The 23,322-nt window shown below is 36.1% G+C and overlaps 1 protein-coding gene across 1 annotated transcript; it reads left to right on the plus strand.

The window, feature by feature from the left end:
* Positions 1–923: 923 nt before the first annotated feature.
* Positions 924–23,239, plus strand: LOC147069777 (phenoloxidase 1-like). The gene is made up of 13 exons (XM_085950333.1): positions 924–1,110; positions 2,335–2,527; positions 5,499–5,601; positions 6,593–6,713; positions 8,034–8,239; positions 9,285–9,398; positions 10,044–10,182; positions 12,661–12,825; positions 15,642–15,770; positions 18,397–18,578; positions 19,126–19,268; positions 19,847–20,067; positions 22,607–23,239. The coding sequence occupies exons 1-13, from the start codon at positions 997–999 to the stop codon at positions 22,841–22,843; spliced, it is 2,067 nt and encodes a 688-aa protein (XP_085806459.1). The 5' UTR covers positions 924–996; the 3' UTR covers positions 22,844–23,239.
* The last annotated feature ends 83 nt before the right edge of the window (positions 23,240–23,322 follow it).

The following is a 23,322-nucleotide window of genomic DNA, read 5'->3' on the forward strand; positions in this document are numbered from 1 at the left end:
TAAGAAAATTTTGTATAACCGATAAGCAGTGATAAAAGTGAACAAATGTATTGAGAAAATCATAAACTAAAATGTCAACGAATGTTTCCTTGTTACATCCGAGGTCTCGCTATATCCGTGATCGTAATAACCGAGTGCGACTGTAATCAAAAAAAATTCAAACAGTTTTTTCAGGAATACACTGATAAAGCAACATCCCTCACTCATTCAGTTATTGAGGGTCAAATAATATAGCTAGGTGTCTCGTTCCCATACATCAGAGCTTGCGCTTACTAGGATCGGTCCCATTGATGTACTACTAGATGAGGAGTTCCCATACAAGTGTCATTTTAAAAATGTACCACAAAAGAAGATATTACGAATATCGTCTTATAATATTTCCTTGTAGGTATAATGCGTTAAGACCGTTAACATGGATTCCCGAATTTCACCCGTATTGCCCTGGCTGTAAAACTAAATTTGCGTTCTTGGAATAGTGACCCTAAGGAAGTCTGCAACCCAAAGCTTGCAAGCTACCAAAAATTCATGTCTGAGCGGACAGAGCAAGTCGTCATGCGCTGGCTATTAGTTAGAGTAAGATGCAAGCTAGATCGGGCTTACTCATAATTATTGCCAGGTCGTTTTCGAGACAAATATTAAATGAGCTTATATCGAGTTAAGTACGCTGATATTAAAACAGTAAGTTTTAACACTGGCCGAGTCGCTGAAAATCGGGCGTCATTTTAAGAAGCATATGATTCATCCAGTAGTATAATATCAATGATCGGTCCTGATCACAGCACACCTCTGACTTTGTTTGTCCCAAATAAAAATAGTCACGTATTAAAAAAAACCACATAAATACATAATGTGGTTTTGCACTCAGCGTGGCAGGAAATTGATTATTTTGAACGTGTGAGTGAAGGGAAATGCTATTATCTAGCATCGCGCTTAATTAATCGAACCCATTTACCTTGATCGTAGTAACGGTTCAGACGCCAAGTGCATTCATTCGCGATGGCTACGACCACTGCCAGGAATCTGCAATTGCTTTTCGACAGGCCATCTGAGCCTGTCTTCACGCTGAAGGGAAATGAAAACGTTTTATTCGATGTGCCGTCCAATTACTTGGTAAGTGACAACATCTATCGGATTTGATCAAGTTGAAAATATATAATTTTGCAAATCCTCATTTAAAAAAAGTGGGATTGGAACTAAGCTACCGATCTGTCTTATGACTAATACGAATTAATCCTAACAATTATGTTATCTAATGATTCAAATTCTTTCAATGAAAGAGCAACCGACTTTGAAATTAATCAAGACATTACCAACAGGTTATATTAAATTTATTAACGATGTACCTATATTCAAGTGAAAGGAATAATTGCAAGTGTGAATAATTATTAAATATATAAAAAAATAATTTAGTTTTTAACATACATATTTTTAAAAACACTTCTGAGAAAGTATAACCAATAGAAAAAATCTTTTTAGAAAAAAGTGAGACAGTTTTCAAAATTATGTATGTTCAATAATTAGAATGCTACATTCTTAAATCTCGTGAATTATTCGTTGAATAAAAAAAATGGTTTATTAAAAATTATTAGCAAGTTCAAGTAAGTTACAATAAAAAATCTTGGAGTGATCCGTGGCGTCTGCTAGTAATTAAAGTAATACCTACTTTGATTTAAAATACAAAAGCCGATCGCCAATAGTGGCTCAATTTGGAAAACGCTTCAGTGAATATTAAAAGCCATTAGTTAAAATGTGTCGCAATTAAGTATGGCTCCTTTAGGATATTAGTCTATGTGCGTGGGCGCGATACACAAGAGATGCAGGTTCGATTCCTGCGGGGTTTCAAAAAAGATTTTTTATATTGGTTATACATAATATATTTCCTCAGAAGTGTTTTAAAAAATATGTATGTTCAATAATTTGAATGTTACATTCTTAAATCTTGTGAATTATTCGTTGAATAAAAAAATAGTTAGATAATTAAAAATTTAGTTTTTGTTTGTATATTGTGTTATTTTATTGTCGCAAAACTAAATCTATTAAGTAGGTACCGAAATTTGGGAAATGGCTCAGAAAGGTTAAGAAAAGCTGGTTTAGATGAATAATAACAAAAAATCAAAAATACACCATACAGTATCATATAATGAGACATTAAAGTAGTCCACCACCTTGTTACCAAAGCATAGTACCTATATATTTTTTAATGGCTATCGATTCAGCCGCTTTAAAAAAATTCTGAAATTGCCATCAAATGTTATAGAAAAAATACACTCAAATCCGTGTAGGTATCGTCCAAATTTATTGATATGGTTAATTTTATTATGATTTTGTGAACAGACGGACAGGTACCAGAGCCTGGGAGTCGATCTGGCCAACCGATTCGGTGATGAAGGAACGGAGCATGTCCCCGTACCGGGCATGACTCCCGTGGACATCAGCCTGCCCATGGAGCTGTCCAGAGATGTCGCCTTCTCCCCCTTCATTCCGCGTCACAGTCGTCTCGCGTCCCGTCTCATCGATGTTTTCATGGGTATGAATGAAAGACAATTAAATAATCTGAAGCTGCAAAAAAGGACTAATGGACTAACATTTGAATAAGCTGTAAATCATTTCGTATTGCGGATTCATTAATAGCAAACTTCATGTTATTATCGTCAACATCTCGTTGACGAAGGATTGGTTTGTCGAAGCTCCATTTTTGGCAGGTTCAATTTCTTCTATACAAATGTATCGAAATCATTAAAAAACATACTTATTTTATTTTTCATTAAGAAACCACAGTTAAAAGACAATAATTATTCTGTGCTGGTTTGTCTAATGTGTGGACATTTTACAAACTTGCACAGAACAATAATATTTAAAAAAAGCTATGCATAAGACCTTTCGATTGTCGAAAATCCAAACAGCTCCGGGGGTATATGTATATCCCCCCTTATTTATTTTTTATAACTCAATAAATTTAAATACATTCTGGATAACCGTTTTTTGCCACACTGTAGTTTATGACGTATAACATTTAAAAATCGTGTCCGGAAATTTGTACGTATGCTGTTTGCTGTATTATATCGGAAATATATGGTCGTATATTAAAGACCGTACAACCTCTTTGGGTCGTATAGTACTGAGATAAAATTCATGTCTAAATAAAACACGGTTCTTGTCGATTGCAAACAAATTTTGAAAACAGCCGATATACTGGATTATTTGTTAGGTTAGGTAAGGTTAGGTTTTCATTCTTGGATTAATGAATTTTGCCTAAATCAGTTATGAAAATTGAATTAATGTTCATATTGAATGTAATAAAATTGGAGCACAGTAGAACCTTAATTTTATTATCATTAATTTAACTATGAAACGTTATCGGTTATACTATCACATTGCTCCTCAGTACGGCTACCAAATTTAAACACAACATAGTTAACCATATTTTGTACTAAATTAACTAAAGATAATTACCACTAACTTTATATTTAACACAAAAACAATAAATTTCAGCAACATGTGCTCGCAGTTTTTTAACACATTGACTGCTGAGTAGATTATTACTTTTATCACATTTAAAATGCATTGCAATTACATCGATCGGCCGCCTGATCGCTACTTGCCAGGTGCATCTTCAGCGTCCAATGACTTAATGAATGTAGTCATTCAAATCAATATTTACCGGTGACGTTTACGAAAAATATTTAATTCAGCCGTAGAAATTCTATCTTACTCTAACGCATATTGCGGTGATACAAGCGTGTTTAATGCTTTCTCACTCGCACTTATGGTTTGTTTTTGTTCAGGTCTTTTCTGTTAGTTGGATTAATAGATTATCTCAAAATGACGGAATTTGGAGGTTACCGACAGCCTCATCTACTCTATTTTCATGGATTAATAAATACACAGCTATTGTCAAAATAAACCCTGAAACATGTTAACCCATTTGTTTACAAATGGATGACACTATTTTATTAATTATTACATTCATAATCATTTCCAACAAGATTTGTCCTGGAACCAGGGCTCGAAATGGACCGGAACGCACCGGAGCGCCGTTCCGGTTCATACAATCCCCAAAATTATCGCTCCGTCTCGTGTAAATATTAATTTGACCGTCTGAGCGAGATATGTCATATTATTAAAAATAATCTAACAAAATCGTTTTTTTTAATACATATAGGTATGTATAGAATTAGATAAGTGATAGTGTTAATATTTTCGTGAAATTATCAAGCGCTCCGGTTCGTAAAATTTTCCATTTCGAGCGCTGACTGGAACCAAAACATTCATATAATGCCAACATACCTGTAAACAGACAGACATCGTACACCTAACAATAATTACATTTCAATATTATCTCTAGGAAGAACACATGGAGACAACCCAAAAATCTAATACACTGACAAAAGACTATGAAAGTGTAAAACAATATAAAAGTAGAACTTTGAACTGTAACGCTCCTCGGTATGCCATCACTCTGCGGAGGCTTCGCCGGCTCTCACATCTAAACTCACCTCATCTGCCTCACAGCTATTGTTGGGTATTTCCAGAGAAAATGTCAATATCGAGTTTCGGATTTCCCGAAATGATGAAATTTTGAATTCTCGAGATTCGGGATTTCCAGAAAAGAGTTCTCGAGAATTCTCGAGATATCGAGAAATTAAAACAATAAATAAAAACCTTTAAAAATCCTAAAATCAGTGTAAAAACAGACAAATTCCAAAAAGATATGATTTTTTTATTTATGTAAGAAGACAAATAAAATAGAAGTAGGAAAACAAAAAAAAATCAAAACATTATTTATTAAACTATAATTTCAAAAAACACAGACTGTCAATCGCTGCGTCTGACAATCGCGTACGCTTTTGAGACACAAAGTTCTCGGATGTTGCAAAAATTGTGCTCGTTTTGAGTCGACATTGGCTTAATTGTGTTCATCTCGAAAATTTCTCGAGAATTACCGTCAGGAAATTCCCGAAACCCAACTCTACTCACAACCATAAATCAAATCTTCCAAGAACGTCGCTCCTGTGTTGGATATGAAGACCGCACAGATCTACCTAACGACAGTCGCACGTAACCTATGAAAAGTATAGATATTTGGATGCAGCGATCGGTGAGCCGGTATAGGAATGACCAATTCGTAGATGTTTGTATACATCCTGGCGTCGTCGATTCGGAGCCCGAGAAGCATGCGACTTGTCGATTGCAACAACAGATGTTTTTTTCAAACTAAGCAGTCGCATTCAACCATTCTGCTGTGCTCCATTTGGCAACGTGTGTTTTGTGAATAACAATGACGTCACATCGACGTATTCGGCACGTTGCAGGCAAGACGAGTTTTGATGTGAGAGCTGGCTTCCATATACCACTGTCGCAATGTAATTGCAATGTAATCCGTCCTGTGTTGCATCTGTCTGCAAGAACCTCAACTTGTTAGTAACATTCTTATGTTGTGGATGTGTAAATTAATAATTTGTATTGTTCATAGTATACACATAAATAAATTGTTTCAGAATGCTCTAACCTTGACGATCTTCTATCGACATCTCTATTCTGCAAGGATCGCATCAATCCAGCCATGTACAACTATTGCCTGTCGATTGCAATGTTGCATAGGTAAACAATTAACTTCCAATATTATTTGATTTTTTATTTAAATTTTGTTTTATTGATAAAGATTTCATCAAAAATCTTTGGCGCTCACAGGCACTGTCTTCTCACACGGTGGTTCCGTGTTCGATCCCTGTGAGGTCACACTATATTTTAGAGATTTTCTCAAGCCTTCGTGTTTCTGTAATTGTTTCACAATTACTTCTCTTCTGTTCCACAATTAATTGGCGCGACGCTCGATAGAAAGATTTCATCAAAAAACTTTGGCGCTCACAGGCACTGTCTTCTCACACGGGGGTTCCGTGTTCGATCCCTGTGAGGTCACACTATATTTTAGAGATTTTCTCAAGCCTTAATGTTTCTGTAATTGTTTCACAACTACTTCTCTTCTGTTCCACAATGAATTAGCGCGACGCTCGATAGAAAGCCATGAACTAGGCTCGATGTAAGTGCAGTCAAGAAATTGCAACCGTAACAATAATCACATTTTGTCCCTAGAAGAAATCACATTTGCCTTGTGGCCTGTTGTAGGGTGTAATTAAAAAACAATACGATGTATTCAACAGGTGTATACCTACTTCCTGTATTCACATATATGTGAGACACATAGAACCTCAGTGAAAGAGAGATATATGAAATTAGAGTAACACAGTGTCATATGGGAGAGGTGCATGTTGGGTATGATGCAAGAGGATAAAAAACGGAATGGTTGGATAAAAGATCAAACAGGCATATTATGCAATCTAGCATTACTGGCAGTTTTGATTTATGGATGATTTTGGCAGGTAGTTAAGTTAAGTTATGCTGAAGTACATGGCAACGTAGCTCACAGAACCAGCTTGAATAGTATCAACTCGGTGAGGACTTCATCCAGCAGTGGATAGATCCAGAGTGGTAGCAATGGTGATGAAATAATATTACAAGGTACTGTCTCAAGCAATGATTTCAGTGAAGATTTCGAAAGGAATCGTAAATTACATCAATTTTTTTTTTACAGAACTGATACCAAAGGAATTCGTATACCGACTTTAGTGCAGTCTTTCCCCGATCGATTCTTCGATTCCACTGTCTTTCAACAGGCCAGGGAAGAGGCACAACTGGTTCCGACCGAATTACGGGTAAATAATTTTGTGATAACAAATCTGCTTTATGGCGTCCCATCCCATAGATCAGTGCTCCGCAACCTTTTCCCACCCACGGCACACCGAAGGTCTTCCTAGAATTCCGCGGCACATCACACGTAAAACAATTTATACACCAAAACATGGACCCCACATCCTGAAGGAGGACCCCAGGCCAAGATCTTTGGCAGGCCCCTCTACCTATAGCTAAGGTTGAAGTCGGGTTAGGAATAATTATTTGTCGAGTATTGACATAATAATAATAAATTGTATCCTACAAAAAGATGTTTTAAAATATTAATACTGACGTAGTAAAATAGCGCCGCAGGTGACTTTTTTTGACTCGAAAATGGGAGCTGAACTGCGATAGTTTTGTCGGAAATCCGAGGATATTTTTTATTAACCGAAATTCTGAAAAAAACCAATGGGACATCGGCGAAGTTCAGTTTTAGCGTCCCGTCATTTATCAATTCAACAAATTCCTCTCGAATGTATAGGAAAAGCGCTTCTATAGAATTTTCGGCATTGGTTGCAAAAGGGTTTCGTATTCAGTTGCATTGATTGTATGAAAGTACTGATGAAATTTCGTTTGCAGTAAAGTTAAATGTTTTTGAGACGGATTCAAAAATGATTGCTTGTTTTCAATGGTGGTCTGGTATTTCCTTTGGAACATTTGTAGAGATCCTTGTCTTAACTGTCTTCTGCCAAAGTTCGAGTTTATTTTTGAATTCTGCTAATATATCAGAGCACGTCAATATATTTTCATTCTGACCTTGCATTGTTTTATTAAGTTCATGCAGGTGCTCAAATATATTACCACCCATGTACGCAAATTTGGCTATTGCACCGCTGCACACCTAGCATCGTCTCGCGGCACACCGGTTGCGGAGCACTGCCATAGATTATTAAAAAATATACATTCGTTGTGTTGCTGCCAAAAGATGGTAAGTCGATAACTTAGCTATTTAGAGTTGACAATGGATTATGTCTCTATATATGAAGGTATGCTAGTAAAAAATTCAAGGTCATCCAATATAGAAAATGAATATTGAACATAAAGTACAAAGAAATTAGCATTATGCCTGATTTTAGAGGGCATGTCAAACTTTCAAATTGCAATTACTCAATAATAAGACTTCGAGACTTACCAACGTTTGGCAGTAACCAAGTTGCTAAGAAAAGCCCTGAGACTCAAATGTTTTATGAGTGGATGGTATTATTTTATTAATTCATATTTGACCATTTCGAATACAAACCTGTTCAACTTACAATGAAACTAAAGTGGTGTATTTTGATGATATTTTGTCCGAAATACAGGCGCCGATTGTGATCCCCAAGGACTACTCGGCGTCAGACTTGGACGAGGAGCACCGCGTGGCGTACTGGCGGGAGGACATCGGCCTCAACCTCCATCATTGGCATTGGCATCTCGTCTACCCTTTCGAGTCCAACAACCAAATCGTCGTGGCCAAAGATCGAAGAGGCGAGCTCTTCTATTATATGCACGAACAGATCCAGGCTCGGTAAATATATAACTTTATTTATTTGTTCTTACGAAAAACGACGTGTATTACGAAATATAGATAATATATAAATATAGATGTGTTTCAAAGTATGGACCTAATAATAGGTTGAGCAAATGGATCACAAAAATCTATTAATACAAATCTCCACCATGTGGAGCACATATGATCTTATTAGGATCGGACATTGGTATTAAAAAATTTACTGTTTCTTTTTCTGATACAATTTCTTTTAAAATAAAATCAGTGGAAACTACCATGCTTCAACAATGCAACTTTATAGCGCCTGTACACGTACATGGATTTACAGGCAGCAATAGTGTGTATTCTGGTTCTCTGCCAAATCTATCTAGTTCGCGGATATGGCCAGGCGTACAGCACCGGCCATACAAAAAACGCGAACTTATTCGCCTGTCTTTGAAGACAGAATGCCAGTCTCAGGCGTTGGTTTTGAATAATTTAAAATTCGGAAGAATACTGGTCCAATAATGAGACATTTAGCATATGATTGGTAAGTGTTTATGACAAACTTTCAATATAATATATTTACAAAAAAAAAAAAATAATAAGGTTTATTTTTGCTAAAAAACTTGCCGCCATACAAAACGTTCTGGCATACCGTGACATACACGTAAAAGTCCTAACTGTCTTTCCAATCTCATTCTTCAAGAATGAGCGAGACGCTATGTTGTCATTTAATAAATATAATAATATTTACTCATAAAATTTTTATGGGTAAAATTTTAATCAAAAATTATTTTTTATTTTATTTTATTTAATATACTTGTCTTTCCCTGTCAATTATGATTTTTTTTCGATTATCCAGATTTTTCCTTATCCGGACTATCTTCATCCCCAATTAGTCCGGATAATCGAGGTTCTACTGTATGTCGATACGTTCATTTTATTATTTGTTTGCTGAAGTCAGTAGCGAAGGGTGGAGGTAGGCTGTTAAGATCTGACAAAAATAGTGCACACTAAACTTACAATTGTTCTTCTAACCGTGTAGGTACATACATTGATTAATCGGTATATTTTTTTACAGGTACAATTTTGAGCGTCTAGCAAACACGTTGCCAAGGGTGAAGCAATTCAACAATTTCCGTGAACCAATCAAAGAGGGCTACTTTCCCAAGCTCGATTCCATCTCGGCATCCAGGCAAGACTTCAAATCAAATTTCAATTCCAAATATCCATTCCCAACTTCAATATATTAAGTGTCAAATATTTTATTCATCTTCAGATTACAATTTACCTTTGTATGAAAGGAGGGTTCGAATCCCGCATCTGTCAAACTTGCATATTATTTTTTCTATTCCAGTGGGTCTATTCTAGGGAATCCAATCCCGGGATCCCGGACAATTTTCGATACCTATGAATCCCGGGATTAGTAAACATAATCCCGAAACCTACGGGATTGATTTTTTTATCTATCACAATCAATTAGTATGTGTACAAAATTATGTAAGTGAGTGCACCGGGACATGTCACAGGGGGGTTCACCGGATGCTCACGGATAATAAATAACCATTTTTTGTTGTCATACGCAATCGTAAGAACATCAGAAAAATAATAAATACGTTCATTTAACCAGCTAGACGCCACTAACGTTCTGGCACGCGAACCGCGTCTGACTGCCAGTGCGAAATCCCGGGATAAAAATTTTGGCTCGGGATTGGATTCCCTAGTCTGTTTACAAGGCGGCTATCGACGACTAACGTGATAAATATTATCATATGTACGTATTGAGGCAGTTAACTGTTATAGTAACTAATATAGTAGCATTTTTTATATGCAAGGACAGGAGTTGGGCTCCGCGCATGGAAAACATGGTAATGCAAGACCTGAACCGGACTGTCGATGAAATGACCATGACCATCAACGAGCTTGAAACCTACATCAAGAGAATATATGATGCCATACATACTGGCATGGTGATAAACGTAAGTATTTGAAGTTTATTATTGTTACAAGAGACGGGAGAATAAACCAGTGGCGAAGGTTGGAGGTAGGCTGTGGAGTTCCGACGGAGAACTACAGGATACAAACCACACCCTCTGGGAATGTCCGAGAATGTGCTAAGAGAGGGAAGAGATGGTCAAGGCCGTCTGGCATGATCGCCCCAAAGGCCAATTATATTGCATTTGAAAAAAATTGCAGCGTCATATTGCGGACGTGAAGATCTCTTCACATAATTTTGTTTGTCTGTATTGTTTTAGCGTTGTTTTTCGTATCTTATATATCATTAAATTCATTTATTTCTGTTAAGTCTCCGTGGCTTTCTCTCCCATGGCACTTTTTATTAAATATCATTTTTCATTAAACTCAGTCAAAGCTCACTTGAGAGCGTGGTGACCTCAGTTTTGGGTGACTGCTCCTGAGGCATTTCCAGGGGTAAACAACTGTTGATGCTTCACACCAAACGTAGGGCCTCGTGATACACTCAATTAAGGCGAATCCTCTACCTACCAGAGGCACCTAGTGGAAAAATATGAAGCTTACAAGTTGATACATTTTTTTGATAATTTATAAAGCGATAAACAATTCATCCTAAATATTAGAAATTAAATTAATAGGCATTTCCATAGTATCAAGTTATAGCAAACTCTTTAAATCGATGACCGCAACAATAATATTTGCATATCTGTTTCTCACTTAGTCGGTAAATAGTAAAGTAACACCCGACGACTCTAGGGGTGGCCACTTTTTTTTTTTCTAGGATCGACTAGTTGATAAAATTATTCATGGCGATCGACTGATATCGCTTGTAATTATATCATGCGTGAACAAAAAAACCCAATTTTTATTATTCAAATATGTATTTATAAGTATAAAAAAAATATTAAAACTATGAATTAGTCAAAAATCTCTTCATGGCATTATAGAAAACTTAATAAACTAAATTTTAATAATAAATATGATTATAAAATAATACGTAATAATAAGATGGGATCCTTTAACAAATTCACATTCTATATACTATTAAAATATTAATTAATTCAGTTTAAATTGTAAATTATCAAAAAAATGTCTCAAATTGCAAGCTTAGTATTTTTCCGCTAGGTGCCTCTGGGGCCTTATATTGTAACTTGCGAGTTGTAGTCGCCCGGTCGACATGACGTCATATGACATCATTGTGACGTACTACCGGAGTGAGTCAAAGCATTCGAGAAATTAACGCTACTCAAATACTGGCGTTATCCATTGTCCCCATACACAAATAGGTGTTTCAGCATAATAATATCTATGGTGAGCCGTGTGCGTTGGGCGGCTTGCCTCGAGGGTGTATTGGCTTACGTCACAATTACGTCATGTCGTCGGGTGACACACGAGTCGATAGTTAGGAAATCGCAGGCCTGGTAGGTAGAGGATTCGCCTTAAGACCTAGTGCTGAGGGGGGGCGGGTTGGTTTGGAGGTACCATGTCTGTGTTAACAAAATGTAGTGTGCTCTATTTATGTCGAATCTTCACAGCCTAAGTATTTTTAAACACAGTCTTAGGTAGTCTTAGGTAGTTGTAGGGCCGTATGTATGAGATTACCAAATTCTTTATAAGCTATTTAACCGATGTTCCACCATATAGCGTATTGCACTGTTTGTGACGTAAGCAATCTGACGTCACACGCCATTCAAAATGGCTGCTTCATCTGTCACTTTCAAATGTCATTTTAATAATGCATTTATTACAACAAACGTTTGCTTGAGGCCCTCGTTCATTTTGTAAACTCCGTAAAACATTTGCAAAACTTTAAAAACAGTTCCTAATCGTGCTGTTTACAAAATACGTATAATTTTGATCCATAGTCTATAATCTAGATAGTAGGTAACTGACACAATGCCTCGTATTTCGCTTATAAAATTCAGTATTTCTCATGGAGAGATAAGATGGATTTACGTAAGATTACGATAAAATTCCTCCGCTAAACGACCTCAAAGATAGGTACCTATTGCTGTATCTGGCATTAAAATATGCAATTGGAAGCATTCTGCATTCTGCACTCATGCATGCAAATGAGCAGTATATAGCCTATAAAGTATTTGGGAATCTCATGCATACGACCCTAAGCTTCTCAGATTATTCCCAGTCATAATAAGTTTGTTGGAGTCATTGACTTCAATGTTGGTATTGACGGATTACCTGTTATTTTCAATAGTTGTTATCTTGGATCGTGAAAAATAACATCTTTTTCATACCTTAGTGCTACGTAATTGTAATAAGGCTACAGAAATATTTTGATATTAAAATTTCATAAAGCTCATGGGGGAGCTTTCGTAAAGCTCTCTCATGTTACAGTCATTATTAGTTTTTAGTCAGATTATTATTTTTTTCTAGTTTTTAGTTTTTATTTTAATTTTATTATTTTGCATACTTATGGGAATAATTTTTGTGTAATTCGAAGAGATGAATTGGAATTATTGCAGAGGCAAGGGCAAACAGTCGTTTTGGATGAGATGAAAGGCATCGACGTCCTGGGAGACCTCATTGAAGCCAGCAGCCTTTCTATAAACCCGTCGTATTACGGAAACGTCCACAATTTCGGCCATCTTTTCCTCGGTTTCATCCACGATCCGGACGGCAGATTCTTGGTAAGAATTAAATAAGACGTATCATAGTAATTGAGCACTTTTCCGAAAAAATAGTATTGTCCTTCATTTTGAGATAGTGCCAATCAAAAATCATAATATAACATGTGTTATAAATTACCACTCTTAGGCCTTCCTAAGAAACTAAAATCTGATGAACTGGTTGGTGATGGAACTCATAAACTGGCCAGTGACTGATGCTTCGCACACCGCGTTACTGAAACATAATAATTTCATAACCTCAAACTGTCAAACCCATTGTCTTTCCTACTTCATTCTAAGCTTTTTTCGTAATATCTTTACGGGAATATTCTGGCAGCCTGTAATTATACAGGCAGGAGTATTTCTCAAAATCTGCCACATATTTTAAATTAAATATCGGTTTGCCCATCTTTAAATTTTGACTTCTTGGTTTGTTATTTCTTGTTCAGTTCAGTTCAGTGCTATCAATTTCGGTAAGAAAATACGATTTTTCATCAAATCTACTTATATTTTTACCACTGTTTTATGGGTGACTGAAACTGAGAGACTGGGAGACTAGCATGTCGCGTCTCCAGTTTCGGTTGCAAACGTTATGAAACTGAGACATTCCAGTCTTGCCGTCAGCGAGCCGCCATTGAAATACATTAGCTAGATACTGGAATTTCAGTCTTGTCTTTTTTGAGTATTCACGTGACTCTTCTTGTTCATCTGTTGTTGAGCTTCAATAATTATTTTTGGCGGGTATGGTGCGTCATTTGAACTGATTTAACGGTTCTTTGGTTTTTTAAGGAAACTTTTGAGATTACAACATAAAAGAGTGTTGCCAACTGTCATTGACAAAAATGCCAGACGGAGTACGAAAATAAGCTATTTGACAGGGAAAACGCTAGATTTTGTGAAAATAGAATTTCAATTAAATTTACTTATTCTACCAAGAACGAATTCAATACGTACTGACATGCTCCTGGACTTACCGTCTTAAATGGGAAGCTGGAATAAAGTTTTGTAGGCCTAAAAGTGAAGCTCTTGGCCACTTAGTCAATTAACAGAACAAGAAAGACTTATGACGTATCACTTGGCTATCTGGATAAAAAAGAAAATGTTAGATTTCTGCCGGCGCTCCATTGGCACGCAAGTCAGACGATTTACAGTCTTCGGACTTTTTTTTCGCGTGGAGCACCCCAGGTCTGCGGACTTTTTAATCCGCAGACCAGGCTCGTTGGATTTCAAACATGTTTGATATTTTACTCTCTGAGTTGCCAGACTTCGTCCGTCGATCACTACGAAAATTCGATTTGACATAATATACGCAATCATTCGGAACGAAAAAATCTATAATTGTTTTAAATATTTTTATTGATTGATTTGTTAATTTACCCATTAGAAAATGAGAGATTTACCAATATTTTTTTATTTGAACGTATGAAATTCATAAAGAAAACATAAACCGTGTGTCGTTTTTACCGCTATATTATTTTATGCAAGTTTACATATAAATAATACAAAATTATAGGATTATCGGAAGACATTACGACAATCGCAATTTTTCACTTTTGACAGCTCGACTTTTTTATTCGTTCGTTGATCAGTAGCAGAGCATAGACAAATCGGACGATTTATTGTCCTCGGACTTTTGGCTCGCCAATGGAGCGCTGGCATTAGAATAATAATTATAATATGTACCTAGATATAAAATTTCAAACCAATAGCTTCAAGTATAATATTAAGTTTTATAGCATTAAAATTGTAAATAATTTTGTACGTAGAACATTGTAATAGTAGTAGCTTGTAAGTCATCTAGTAAACATCTTGAGCTAACCACAGAACCTAATGATATCTCAGTACCTTTACTTTCGCGTGTCGTAAAAACTGCAAATTTCGAAAAAATGTCTATGTGTAAAAACCACACATTTTAACAGAAATATATTTCAAAATTTACAACAAACGGCGTTCAAGTTTCGTTTCCTGTTATTCCGATAATCGTCAAATTGATGTCACATACCGAAGCACACATTAAATTATATTATACCATTTCACTACAAGGCAATTAATGCTCATATTGTTTCAAGTGTTAATTTATGTTGTTTTATTTCTCACACTACTAAAATAGGTACCGACCTACCTGCTTTAAGAATCCAAAAGTCAGAAATTTGATGGGCATGAAAATAAATAAACTAATATGTAGCGTATTTTCAGCACATTTAAAGTTGTTGGCCATAAGCTAGATGATTTTTTTACAAGCTATCGACAAATAATGCTAGATCTGGCAAGATAAACACTAAATTGGCATTGCTGACTGTAAAGGCCTTTTCAGGCTGATTTTAATACATTTTTTCAATCTACACTGATATTTTGAATCTCATCTGACAACACCCTTTTAGTATGCGATGACAATTGATTTAAAAAAAAATCTGTAGGTAAACGTAATATCACTTGACATAATATTTAGATGAAATAAAATAAAATCTAATTTATGGGCATCAGTGGCGTACGGTTCGTAGATGCTGTCACATATTGTGCTTGTGTCAAAACATTTCAAGATTCATAACATAAAAAAATATTTATTTAGTAAAAACCGTGGCAATGCGCGGATTATTATCATAATTATTTTATAACTTATTTAAAGAAAAAATCGTCTCTGTTCTGGCAGAACACACTTACTGGAGAATACTAGTTTTGAGTAATTTGACTTTGAAGTTGTTAAAATGTTTGAAATAATGGTCTATCATGTGAGTTTATTAAGTAATCGTAAAAAGGATGACTTTAAAATAAAGACTGTTTATTTATTAAGAAGGTTTCCAGACGATGATTATAACATTTAAATTTTGTTATTGCAGGAGCGCAATGCCGTAATGGCAGATCCAGCAACTGATCTGCGTGATCCAATCTTCTTCCGCTGGCATGCGTATATTGATGAAATGTTCCAGGACTACAAAGGAACCATTCCACGTTACAACAGAGCTGTCGTAAGCTAAATTTGCTATTCATAAATAACCATAATAATGTGAAACACTTTGTCATATTCAACATAGTACTCTATTTACATGTGCATGTATTTACTGCTGACAGTACGTATTATCGCAGCCATAACAAAAAAATGCATGACGTGTAAACACGTATTATCGTGCAAATTGCAAGATTGCATGTATGGATTGACACGACAATTGGACTGTGCGATATCTGCGCCTGCGCAGTAGAACAATAGTGGCGAACCTGCCGGTTAAAAAACGAACTGCACCACTCATTTTGGGGTTAACCGATTTTCAGAACCTGTCAAATAGTATTATACAATGACAACATCGCGCCTCGCTTACTCTTGAAGAATGAGATTGGCGAAACAGTCAGCACTTTTACGTGTAAACAGTTATTATCGCGATAACACATTATTGGTGCAAGTAAATTCATGCATGTGTACACGCAGTATAACTCAAAAGTTTTAAAACTGCAAAATATGCTTAGTTTATTATTTTAGATATTATTTTTGTACAGAAACTGAAATATGTTATTTCTTCAAAGTGCGATGATAGTCACCTATTTTCACACATTAATTACAATTACTATTACAGACCCAATAATTTCAGAGTAATTGAAGAAAGGATTATGCTATCAGTCCATGTACAATTCGTGTGAATTAAATCTAAATAATGCAAAAATTTATTTAACCTTGAATATTTGCACACGCGAATTTATTTTGACAGCAGCTGTCAGTGGTAAATGGTAATACAGAAGTGGGCGTGTTCATAACAAAAGTAGTCTATGGTTAAGGATTCCTTAACTGTATAGTCTATAGTTACCAGATGGTTTTCGGTTACTTACCAATTTTACCTTAAGTACGAATTCTGCATTAGGCTCTTAGGGTGTATTTAATTATTGCTAGGTACCGAATCTATTCATGACTTCACTTACATCAAGCCTGTTGGATCGCTTTCTCTCGCTCGGCAACGCTTCGACACGACTTATTTTCTGTCAAAAATACCGATTTTCACACAAATATTCATATTAATTATGGCAATAAATCATCATCATCAATTATTTAAAAAAAAAATGGTAAGTACCATGTTTTCAAACATTGTAATGTTATGTTTTACAAAAATCTTTTTACTAATGAGATTGAATAGGTTACAAATTTTGGTGTCCATTTGATAAGCTTGTCTTAAGACCATACATCAGTGACACGGCAAATAATTTTCAACAATAGGTGCGACGAAATTTCGCACTTGTTGCCAATCGGAGACCGATAGTCGAGGTGCGCGCACGTCAATTTGTTTTGTCATGGCGTCGGAGGAATATATTCTTAAATCGTGTAAAGATGACTAAAAAACTTTAAAAAGAAAACATGTCAATGAACATACTATTATTATTAATAATATAACAATAAACATAACATTAAATGGACGCATGTTGAATTTTTATGACAAATTATATTTCGTTCGGCACGTATCATTTGCACAATCCGCGCATCGCCTAGCCACGGCCTTTTTAGACCATGCCTCAACTGAAGTATAGCCTTAAAAAAATAATAAATAAAATAAATAAATAAATAACAACGCACTTGTCGAATTTTCGTCAAGCCGAGAGGAAGAAAGAATGGGCTTACAAATAAACGAGGCAAAAACCAAATACATGCCTGTCTATGTCACACCACGAGAAGGCGCACCAAAGTTAGATATTGGTGCCTACAAGTTTGATACGGTCGACAGTTTCATATACCTTGGTTCTCTTTTAACTCGACATAATGATATTACAGAAGAAATCAACAAGAGAATCATGTCTACGAATAAATGCTACTTTGGCCTGTTAAGACATTTCAAGTCCCGCATACTATCTCGCCGAATTAAAAGCACTCTTTACACAAAAAGACACTTCTAAAGCCAGTGTTCATCTACGCATCGGAAACCTGGACATTAACTCTGCGAAATGAACGAGCCCTGAACATTTTTGAAAGAAAAATTCTCCGCCGTATATAATATGGACCGATCAGGGACGGTACCAATTGGAGAAGAAGACATAATGCTGAGCTCTACGGGCTGTACGAAGATTGCAGCGCAGTTCAATCAATTAAGATTGGGAGACTGCGATGGCTAGGTCATGTGCACCGTACGAATGATAATGAAACGGCAAAGAGAGTGATGTCCAGCAATCCAATAGGGCGTAGAAGAAGAGGCAGGCCAAAGATTCGCTGGTTGGATGGAGCTGCCAGTGACTGCCGTATTCTGGGGGTACCGAATTGGAAAGCGACCACACTGGATAGGGACAGGTGGAAGGAGCTGTTGGAGGAGGCCAAGACCCACACCGAGTTGTCGCGTCCCTAATGATGATGATGATGCTTGTCGAGTTTTAAAATTAAAATAAAATATATATAATGTACCTAGAACTAGGTAAGCATATTTTCTTAAAAAACGAGAACTGTGAATAAGGATTGTAATTTTTTATTTGTTGGAACCAAACTCAGAACCATACCTTTAAAAAATTGAGCGTTCTACAGCTCTGATTGGTGTGTTAAAAAGAACACGTTTATTCCATAAACATCATAACACAAAATGGGATCTATTCTAAATATTCACATTAATAAAACTATCCAAATTGTTGCAGCTCAATAACCCTGACATAACATTGTCGTCCATTGACGTGACCCCTGATGGCGGTACCGCTAACTTCCTGGAAACTTTCTGGATGCAGAGCGACCTGGACCTCTCACGAGGACTCGACTTTGTCCCTGGAGGGGGACTCTATGTTCGAGCCACTCATCTGAACCACACTCCATTCAGCTATAGGTGATAATAAATATTGACATTTAAATTAAGTAAATATAATTATTTTAATCAGTTATTTGAAGCACCTAGTTTCAAAAGCCCCTAAAACGGTTTTTGAGTTGGATATGTATTTAGATGGATATTTTTGTTACCTATATGATGGCCAAAGATTAAACTTCAAACGCCAAAAACCGTCAATACGTATGATAAAAAATTACGGTAAATTTCAAAACCCGCTAAAATGGTTGGCTGTGCTTTTCAAATACCCCTAAAATGGAAAGCCAAAATACTCTTTAGAATGAAACGAATTAAAAAATAAATACATACCTAAAGTTTACAGATTTAATAGGTAAATGTTTTTTCTCATTTTTCTCAAAACTACCTAAAATCGTTTTTCTCATTTTTCTCAGAACTACTTAAAATCGTTTTAGGGGCTTTTGAAACTAGGCGTTTCAATTAATTTTGTCAAGACAATAAAAGTCAAATAAAAATCACCACTGATATTATCACGGTTGCGCATCTCAGTTACTGCGTAAGATATATAAAATATATATGATATTGTTTTCAGGATATATGCCAATAATGCTGGAGAAGCCAAACTGGGAACTGTGAGAATTTTCCTATCGCCAAAGTTTGATGAGCGCGGCCTTCCGTGGACCTTCAGGGAACAGAGGCTCATGTTCATTGAGATGGACAAGTTCTTCGTTACTCGTAAGTACTACATAACTCACATGGTAGTGAAGAACAAGTAACCAAGAAGAGTATATTGAGCTTGAGTAATCTAGTAGTGAATTGAAACAGGCTGAGAATGATACAAGGAATCAAACAGGATTATTTGCTTTGTCAAAACAAGTCGAAAATATGAGAAGACAACTAAATGCTAACATTAATATCTCGATTTGTGGTAAAACTGTTAAAATTAACAAAAATATGTAAGATACCTTTTTTGTGTAAAATTTAATGATCTTTATTTTATCTCAAAGTACGAGTACAATTTCTTTATGAATAATGGTAAATGAGATATTCCCCAAAAACGCCATAATATCAAGATGGCGTCGTTTGCCCATGGTTGGCACCTGGCATATTCGTAATCAGCGGAAAAAATAGAGTCTAAACTTGACTATTAGCTTGTAATGCCTAACTTATATTGGTATATTCCTGAGTTAGTACTCTCAACTTATTCTGAGTAAACAATTTTCCCTTTTTGAGGATTACATCACTCTCTACCCTTGCATTAATTAGAATAAAGTCAACCTAGAAAAATGGCCTTAAATAGGTTCTATTTACAGTCCAACCCGGCCAGAATGAGATAATCCGGCGTTCCGACGAGTCGTCGGTGACGATCCCCTTCGAGAGGACTTTCAGGAATTTGGAGGCGGGTCAGCAGACGGATGACGCCTTCAATTTCTGCGGCTGTGGATGGCCGCAGCATGTGCTGTTGCCGAGGGGAACTCAGGCGGGAATGGCCTGCCAACTGTTTATCATGATTTCCAACTATGAACTGGATAAGGTACCTACTGTTCAATAATTTTCATAATACAGGTATTACTCGAGTTACGACATTTCGCACTTACGAGGGCTGCTTCCTATTTTTTTTACAGTACATCTAGACGCCACCCGTTGCATTGCTAAATGAAGCCACGTGCCGTGCGTTTGGTTTGTGGGCGAGCGAACGCATTCGTCTACAAATGTTCGAGACCATAGACCATTTCGCTAGTGCTCGCCAAAAGTGCTCGCACTAGACGCTCAGAATTAAAATATAATTTTCTATTTTGTTACGTTATATAGTATTTTTAAGCGGTCAAAATGCAATTATTAGGTAAGGATATCCATAATTTAAGTTATTTTAAAGAAACACTAGGTCACTGATATTAAAATAAATAATAATATACAAATAAATTATCACGAACATGTATCAACTTACCTATGAAACGTAATACCATTTTCTTGCTTATCAGTACGGTTACCATATTTTAATACAACACACAGATCCATCTCTCGTAACTAAACATATTTACCACTGAATTTATGTTTAACACAAAAAATAGCAATTCAGCAACACGAGCTACGACGCTACGTGAAGCGATTCACCACGATTTGTCGGCGATACTTTTGGAAACTAACTCAAACATATGTAGACCTTTTATCTTACTCTAGCGCGTGTCGTAGAGATTATAAGGGTGCCGAATACTTTCTCACTCGCACTCATGCATCGTTTTTGTTCAGACCTTGGTTGTAACACACGCAGATGTAATAAAAATACATGGGATGGGAAAAAAAATCTACCTACCCAAATGCAGAAAGACTTACAAAGGTGAACAAACTCTTACCTGCTATAAAGAAATTTACAATGATAAGAAAAAAGATACCCCGGAAAGAGTGGGTTAGGCTCCTTTCACATTATACGGTTTTGACCGTACGGCAAAAAACCGAAAGGCGACATTCTTTTAGTGGCGTGAACAGGGAACTCAGAAATAATGCGAACTGAAATACCCGACGGGTAAGGCCATAGCAGGTAACCGTCTCGAGTAAGGATGGATCCGGGTTAAACTTACACACGTGTCAAGTACGTTGTACGTCGAATACTGAAAACTGCTTTCGGTTCATGCATTTACGCTCATTTAATGTTGGTGTATTACTCACACTATTCCACGTGCATAATGCGTGTTTCATTTTCGTAGGACACTCACACATTTAAAAACCCTGCTTCAACGTGCAGCGTATTGACTATAGTCTATCGGTATTCTATTTATTATCTGTTCTGTGGGCGTGAAGAACTTGTTGCCATTCGGATTTTGACCGTTCGATTTTTTGCCGTACGGTCAAAACCGTATTAATGTGAAGCGAGCGTTAGTATACCTACCGAAAAGTTAACAAAAACAATTGGTGCGTGTATTTATGTACGTGCGTTAGAAGTTATACTTCTTTGGTGTAACAAAACAAAAATAATTTACGTAAGTAGAAAATACGATAAAATAATTGAAGAATGGTATTTAATACAATTATTAAGTTTTAAAGATTAAAAAGCATGGTAAATGTGCCGCAGATGCCGTCGTGAGATTTTATAACTTTCTTTTTCGACCAAACCAAACCTAACCTAACCTAATCTAACATAACCTAACCTAATATTACCTAATATAATCTTACTTTGTGATAATAATGCATCAAAATGTATGAAAATTTCAAATTTTAAATTAACAATTATTATTGTATCGAAAAGCCTATGCGCCGACAGAAAAAGGTATTTATTATAATTGTCTACATGGAATAAACTGTTTTCTCAGAAATGTTTTCAAAATTATGTATGTTCAATAAAAAAGAATGTTACATTCTTAAACCTTGAATAAAAGATAGTTAAGTAGATACTAATAATCTCCATAGAGAACGCTATAACCGAAACAAGAGCTATGAGCGTATCATTAATGAATTTACTTCATGCAAACTGCAAAAAGTTTGATTTTAGCATGAACATAATATTGATTATTCTATATATTTAGTTGAAATGATTCAAAAGAATAAATCAATAATTATAATTATGAATCGCTTATCGTTAAAAAGTTTTTGGTGAAAACCACTGGTCAGATCAGTCATGGTGAACTTGACCGTGCTCTGTCTGTAGCAAGTTTTAGGGCTCGGAATGGACCGGAGCGCCGTTCCTGTTCGTGAAATCGGTAAAATTGTCGCTCCGCGTCGTGGAAAAAATAATTTAACCGTCTGAGCTAGATAGGCCATATACCTAATAGAAAATCTAACACACTTATTTTTATGAAATACACAATAAAATTTGATAACTGTCTTCTAGCTATGATAACTATGTATTGTTCTTCAGAAAACCGTGGAGCGGTCCGGTTCGTAAACTTTTCCATTTTGAGCGCTGGCAAGGTCTGAGATCTTTTGGTTAATTGTTATTTTCAGGAAATACGTTTTTATTGCAAAATCTGCCCCTTGCCCTGGGCGCCAAAAGGCCTTGCTACGGCTCCGGTTATAACCCTACTACTTGGCTTCTATTCAAATATTGATGAGATGTTCTTTTTCTTTGATCATTTTAGGTTGAGCAGACATTAGATGGCGCATGTGCTGACGCTGCAAGCTACTGTGGCATCAAAGACAAGCTGTGGCCCGACCGCAGGTCCATGGGCTACCCCTTCGACCGGTTCGCACCCGACAACGTCGACACCCTGGAAGACTTCCTCACCCCCAACATGATCGTGCAAGATGTCACCATCCGGTTCACCGACACGACTGTCCAGAACCCCAGGAATCCTGCACCAGGACGACAACAGTAGGATCACTCACTGCAAAAAGAATATATTATTGCTCTTGAAGACTATAAAATCTGATTGAATCACTATATTATACCATTATATAAAAGGAAAATGCCAACCGATGAATGATTTCCATCAGTTGGGGAAATATTATTTTATTTAGATAGGTAGGTACAGTGCCACAAACTTATCTGAAGAATTGATGGAGGAGCCACAGTCAAAAACTACCCAATCAAGACTCGCAACTGGACAGACCGAACAGAATCTGATAGTGGAATGACATATTCAATATGGCGTCACAGTAGTTTAATTTTTGTTCGTTCTTCGGATAAGTTTGTGGGACTGTACTTAAATCTATCATTATTTAGTTTGTAAAAGCAGTAGGTACCAACACATAAATTTTAAATTACATGATTGTACCAAGTGTCATTTTATTTTACTCATCAATTTTTGATATTTGTATTTTGGCAATAATTGCTTACTAATAATCAATAGTTATT

Source organism: Rhyacophila brunnea, unplaced genomic scaffold (assembly GCF_057557595.1).
Source record: "Rhyacophila brunnea isolate RB1 unplaced genomic scaffold, BYU_Rbru_1.0 scaffold_23, whole genome shotgun sequence".
Taxonomy (NCBI): domain Eukaryota; kingdom Metazoa; phylum Arthropoda; class Insecta; order Trichoptera; family Rhyacophilidae; genus Rhyacophila; species Rhyacophila brunnea.

Coding starts and splice junctions, on each gene's coding strand:
- LOC147069777 (XM_085950333.1), top strand. CDS start 997: ATGGCTACGACCACTGCCAGGAATCTGCAATTGCTTTTCGACAGGCCA. Junction 8,240..9,284: donor CACGAACAGATCCAGGCTCG/GTAAATATATAA, acceptor ATTTTTTTACAG/GTACAATTTTGAGCGTCTAG. Junction 20,068..22,606: donor CCAACTATGAACTGGATAAG/GTACCTACTGTT, acceptor TGATCATTTTAG/GTTGAGCAGACATTAGATGG.